This window comes from Pseudophryne corroboree, chromosome 3 (genome assembly GCF_028390025.1).
Source record: "Pseudophryne corroboree isolate aPseCor3 chromosome 3, aPseCor3.hap2, whole genome shotgun sequence".
Lineage (NCBI taxonomy): Eukaryota > Metazoa > Chordata > Amphibia > Anura > Myobatrachidae > Pseudophryne > Pseudophryne corroboree.
The window spans coordinates 726,752,874-726,759,187 of NC_086446.1; the positions used below are offsets into that span (position 1 = coordinate 726,752,874).

Here is a 6,314-nt window from a genome sequence, read left to right on the forward strand (position 1 = left end):
ATTGGCCCTCATTCCGAGTTGATCGCTAAGTTTTTCGGTCGCACAACATATTCGCAAAGTTGCGTTAATGTAGTAAATATGCGAACCTCCGCCCCCAACGTATTTTTGCACATTCGTACGCAGTATTACACAAAGTGGGCGTACGCCAAATGACATCGCAGTAATGCGAAACCATCGCAGCATTGCGAATCCATCGCAATAACACATACTTAATCGTAAAAATACTAAGTTTTAGTAGATTTACACATTTTACCGTAAAAGTGCACACTTTTAAGGAAAAACGCTCAAAAATGTTTTTTTAAAGCTATTAAGTGAAATTACACCATTCCTTTTAAAGTCAACAAGCCCTTTTCAATAACGAATCCAATTAGTGTAATGATTGATAATGTTCCTAAACAATTAAGTCTGCAAAACAAACCAGATTAACACTTTGTTGCCATAATTGCCCATCAACATGTAAAAGTGTATTTTTTTTTTTTTTTTCCCCTTTGTTTGTTTTTAAAGGTGTTGTTTGTGAATGAAGGTGTTTACATGTTTCTTAACACAATAATCTCCTGTTTTTTTTGTTAATAATCTAACGTAAGATGTGTGTAATGTTTTTTGCAAACAATTTCTGCCTGCCAATCAGCTGATCCTTTTTTGCATTAATAAACACAACACCCGGTTAACTTTAATCAACTTTTTTAATTTTTTTTTTTAAAATAAATCCGTGTTTTTTTTTCTTAAAATAAACAAAATCATGCATATTTTTGCAAATTGTCAACACAATGCATTAATCCTTGCAGGTGTTGGCGCATGGTGTAAAGAATGCCTCCAAAACTTGTAGGATCTCCAACTGCAACATCTGAAATTAAGATGCAACACAAACATTAATAACTTAATTACATTACTTATTATCCAAGCAAGGCGCAAAGCACACTTAAATGCAGGCATGTCCAAACTGCTGGACTCCAGCTGTTGTGAAACTACATATACCAGCATGCCTTGACACAGTTTTGTGGTCAGGGAATGCCAAAGCTGTGTCAGGGCATGCTGGGATGTGTAGTTTCTCAACAGTTGCAGGGCCGCAGTTTGGACAGGCCTGCTTTAATGGCAAAGTTACTACATCCTGCCTGTTTTATGGTACAATCATTAGCAGAACAACACACAAGCCTGCTCAGCCTGTTCCAGACCATGGGTTACATTTACTACTATGTGAGTTATATTTAAGATGGAACGTTGCCCATAGCAAACAAGCAAAAATATGAATATTATATTGTAGAAGTGGTTCCCAATTTTTAAAGTATAATCTTATTGGTTGCTATGGCCGACATCCCATGTTAAAGATAACTACCATCTTCGTCAATGTTACACCATGTTGGCATTCATTCCCATTTGGTTTTTTTTTTATTGTTTTTTTTTTTTTTAGGGTGTTGGTCCTGCATCATCACACTGCATATCAACATCTTCAGAAGGACAACATATCCTAGCATGCCCACACTCCATGAAAGCTGCCCTTACTAAATAAGGTCAAACAGGTTTGACTTTATCCAATAATCATTTTGTGAGTGTAACTTTCACACCACAAATCATTGGGTCGTTAGGCTGCCTAACAAAGTGAAGCATGTGATTTGTAAGTGTAAATATTAAGAATACACAGGCACAAGTGTAAAAGAACAACAACATACTAAACTCCACTCAGGTCTAACTGTTTCCCAGAAAACCTAACACATATAAACCCTGTTGTCCTGCCAACCCTGTTGACCTAATGAGTGTCGACCTAGAGTGGACACACAAAACATGGCACACATAAACACTGGACATATAATGACACTCAAATAAATGTAAATGCAACATGTACACCATGAAGAAAAACACAATTAATTTTCCTTGGTACAAGAATTCCAACAGTACAACACTGCATGTTTTGTCATTGTAAGTGTAAGTAGGTAATCATTTTTAACAAAATGTTAAAACACTTACTTTCCTCGGCAACATGAAGACTCCCTGAACTGTCTTCAGGGGCTTCCTCTGCCCATTCACTGGGTGGGGATGGCGGCTGGATGGGGGAAGGCGGCTGGATGGGGGAAGGAGGAGGGATTGGGGAAGGAGGCTGGATGGGGGAAGGAGGCTGGATGGGGGAAGGAGGCTGGATGGGGGAAGGAGGCTGGATGGGGGAAGGAGGTTGGATTGGGGATGTAATTTCAGAGGGTGGGTCTGATTGAGAGGGCGAGGGGGGCGGTGAAAATGTTAGGCCAATAGAGGGTGAGGGGGGCTGAGAAGGTGAGTTGGAAGTAGAAGGAGAAGGGGTATGGGAAGGAGGAGAAGGGGTCACAGAAAGAGAAGGAGAGGTTGGCTGAGAAGGGGAGTGGAAAGTGGAGTGGGCCTGGGAAGCTGAGGGGGCCTGGGAAGCTGAGGGGGCCTGGGAAGCTGAGGGTGACTGGGAAGCTGAGGTGGATTGTGAAGCTGAGGGTGATTGGGAAGCTGAGGGGGATTGGGAAGCTGAGGGGGAGTGAGAAGGGGAGGGGGAGTGAGAAGGGGAGGGGGAGTGAGAAGGGGAGGGGGACTGGGAAGTGGAGGGGGAGTGAGAAGGGGAAGGGTGCTGAGCTGGTGCATCATGTGGTGCTTGCCGTTGTGGTCGTCCTAGAATGATTGGTAAAATATATTTCAATTTGCATGTTAAATTACATACTAATCAATTGTAATTTTCACTGTTCGGTTCCATGTAAAAGAAAGTTTTTGTAAGAATTTTTTTAAAATAATTATTCAAACCTCTTCATGTTGCCCACTGCAAACAAAATTATGAAATTTAAAAATTTTGTCGGTCATTCCTGTATCTATTCCATTGAGACATATTGATTTGTCTAGCCAACATCACCAGATCACTATTCAAGCTACCTTATTATATAGACAGCACTGATCAAGTGTTTTGGTACAGTTTCCTGCCTGGTTACTAATTATGTAAAACATGCACTTGTTTAGGGACACTTTGCTACAGTCAGTAATGTTTGCCCTAACCACACACACTGTCCTATTTTTTCAAAATGTTCACTCAGTGTTGCAATTAGCCTACCACTTAGTTAAAATTTGCACTATTTATGCTAATAATCTTATGTAATGTTACTTACTGCGTGCATGCATAGTGCAGATTTGCTGGCGGATCTCCGCCAACAGCTCTGGAGTCCTCCTTCGGAGATCACTCCATCTCCGCTCTAACTGGATGATGGTCCGCCTGCTGCGGACGCGAGACCGCAGCAGGCGACGGACCGCCGCGTAGGCCTCGCGCTTAACACGATTGGGGATGAATCGCCCAACGCGGCCTACGCGGCGGTCCATCACCGCAACCAGGACGCGGAGCTCCCGCCTGGTGAAAGGTGCCGCACGCATCATGGCAATGGCGTTTTCCTTATTTGGGCATATATTTATAATGTCTGTTAGCATGTGATTGGTCCACAATCTATGCTGTCATATGTCATTTATAATAACTTTATTGATCTTTGCAATGCTGTGAAGAGCAGAGTGTTATTTCGCACGAGCGGATCTACGCATTCGCATAAGCAAATTTTAAGCAAAACACAACCATAAATTTTAAAACAAAAAAACACAGACACAGACACACACACAGTTTTAGATCAATTTATAAACATATCTGAGTACTCACCTCAGTTTGTGTGGTCTTTCAGCTGGACATTCACAAAGTGGGCAACATTCAGTTTCATTTGTTTGTGTTTTTGTTTAAATAATCATGATGTTAGAATAGTAAAAAAATAAGGACACTATTTAGCAACATCACAGTATTGTTTGACACAAAATTAAATTGTCAGCTTAACGTGTTATTGTTTTTTGAAGATAAAAAAAAACAGATTCAAACACACAAAAAGCATTACACAATGACCTTACAATAGCAAACACAATTTCTACATTTAAATACAAAATGATGCATACTGTGCTTTTATTTTGGTAACAATAGAGTAAAAAAAAACACTATACCTGAAAAATTCAGCAACAATGCTTGCCCTGACTTGGCTCCCCCTCCTTGTAACACTCCCCCCACCGAAGTGTCGGACAACCCCTGGCTCCTCATCAGGCAATTCCTCTGTCTGAGGAAGCTCTACGCTACTCCTTACCGCGATATTGTGGAGTATAGCGCACAGGACCACTATTTTACTTGCCATCTCCGGCGAATACATGATGTCGCCACCAGTGCGGTGGAGCACACGAAACCGCCCTTTAAGGACCCCAATTGTGCGCTCCACCAGCTGCCTAGTGGCAGTAAGCGCGGAGTTAAATGCCGTCTGTGGTCCTGGCCTGGGATTACGGTAAGGAGTCATGAGCCAGGGGGTGCAAGGATATCCACGGTCTCCTGTTTGAGGCAAAAAAAATAATTAGAAATAGTCAATTTGGAAAAATATACAAAATTTTGAACAAAATATGTGCAACAACTCACCCAATAACCACATGTCTGCTCGTTGACTTGATCTTAATCTGTGCCATATCCCTGATTGTCTAATGACATACGCATCATGGGAACTTCCAGTAAACTTAGCGTTCAGGGAAAGGATCTGGAGGGATGGCCCACAAACAACCATTACATTCAGAGAATGAAACAGTTTCCTGTTTCTAAAAATTTCTTCATTATGTTTTGGTGGCTGAATAGCTACATGTGTGCCATCCACAACCCCAATAACATGTGGGAAGCGACTACCACCTTCCGCAAATTGCCGCTTCACCACATCTAGGGCACCAACATCCAAAGGCATAGCAATAAATTGCTTCACACGCTTGAGGAAAGCCTGGCAGACACGCCGCAGGACCTTACTGAACTGGCCCTGCGACATGCCAACCAGGTCTCCAACCACATGCTGGTAAGACCCTGTTGCCAAAAAATGTAACACAGCAAGGAATTGTGTCAATGGTGGTATTGCTGTAGGATACCGAATTTCAGACTCCAGATCACTCTCTATTATGGAGAGAGTGTCTAGGATTTGATGTGGTGGCAGCCTGTATCTACGTACAACCACATCATCTGGCATCCCAAAAAGTAGGACACGGGGTCGGAAAATTGGTGGCCTAGCACGCCTCCGTTGACTTGGTTGATGAGGAGCCGGTTGTGGTTGTGGGGCTGGCGGTTGGGGTGGGAGTGCTGGTGTGGGTTGGGGAGGTAGGGCTTCTGCTGCGATAAATATAGACATCACACACTTTTATAAAAACAAAAACAAAAAAAATGAATAAGACAAAAACAAAGTCCAAAAACTATGCAAACAAAAAATTATTACAAAAAGGGTGTGTCAACTTACTGCAGGAGCGTAAGACATTTTTTCTGGGTTCAATTCAGGACCAAAAAGAATATTATATTAAAAAAAAAAAACATTATTATAATGAAAGCTACATATGTTAAATTGTAATTGTTAAAAATACTATTATTTAAAAAAACAGAACATCAAACACATCACAAACAACTACTACAAAATTAAGAATAATTGGTTAAAAAAATTTAAATTAAAAAAATAAAAAGTTAGCCCTTTAGTAGCTAGCCCAGCCAAGAACAACACTACTTTGCTGATCAATCCCGGTACAAAACATAACATTTATTATCAAGATGGAAAACAAACATAATCAAAACACTTTGAACAAACACAAACAGGCACCAACACAGGCCCAGGGAACTTACATGATCCAAAATAAAGAAAGGAACTCTTTGTGTTATACAGTACACCAAAGAAACAAAATCAACTAGGGTTACGTCACCCAAAAAAAAACTCCTACAAGAGAGCAAATATGACAGTCAAAAACAACATACAGACCAATAAACAAAACAGGCACCAACACAGGCCCAGGGAACTTACCTGATCCAAAATAAAGAAAGGAACTCTTTGTGTTATACAGCACACCAAAGAAACAAAATCAACTAGGGTTACGTCACCCAAAAAAAAACTCCTACAAGAGAGCAAATATGACAGTCAAAAACAACATACAGACCAATAAACAAAACAGGCACCAACACAGGCCCAGGGAACTTACCTGATCCAAAATAAAGAAAGGAACTCTTTGTGTTATACAGTACACCAAAGAAACAAAATCAACTAGGGTTACGTCACCCAAAAAAAAAACTCCTACAAGAGAGCAAATATGACAGTCAAAAACAACATACAGACCAATAAACAAAACAGGCACCAACACAGGCCCAGGGAACTTACCTGATCCAAAATAAAGAAAGGAACTCTTTGTGTTATATAGCACACCAAAGATACAAAATCAACTAGGGTTACGTCTCCCAAAAAAAATCTCCTACAAGAGAGCAAATATGACAGTCAAAAACAACATACAGACCAATA

At 40.8% G+C, this 6,314-nt stretch overlaps 1 protein-coding gene across 1 annotated transcript; it reads right to left on the reverse strand.

Annotated features, from left to right (window-relative positions):
- Positions 1-724: 724 nt before the first annotated feature.
- LOC135058201 (putative nuclease HARBI1) lies at positions 725-4,744 on the reverse strand. Its single transcript, XM_063963761.1, has 5 exons — positions 4,427-4,744; positions 3,970-4,342; positions 3,641-3,662; positions 1,963-2,622; positions 725-844 (listed from the first exon to the last, which is right to left on the reverse strand). Exons 1-3 carry the CDS (start codon positions 4,737-4,739, stop codon positions 3,659-3,661), a joined length of 690 nt encoding a protein of 229 aa, XP_063819831.1. The 5' UTR covers positions 4,740-4,744; the 3' UTR covers positions 725-844; positions 1,963-2,622; positions 3,641-3,658.
- Positions 4,745-6,314: the final 1,570 nt, after the last annotated feature.

What these genes read in the sequence shown, in the direction of transcription:
- LOC135058201 (XM_063963761.1), bottom strand. Translation starts at nt 4,739, where the DNA reads ATGCCTTTGGATGTTGGTGCCCTAGATGTGGTGAAGCGGCAATTTGCG. An exon ending in AGCAGACATGTGGTTATTGG is followed by an intron (nt 4,343 to 4,426) that starts GTGAGTTGTTGC and finishes TGCCTCAAACAG; the next exon opens with GAGACCGTGGATATCCTTGC.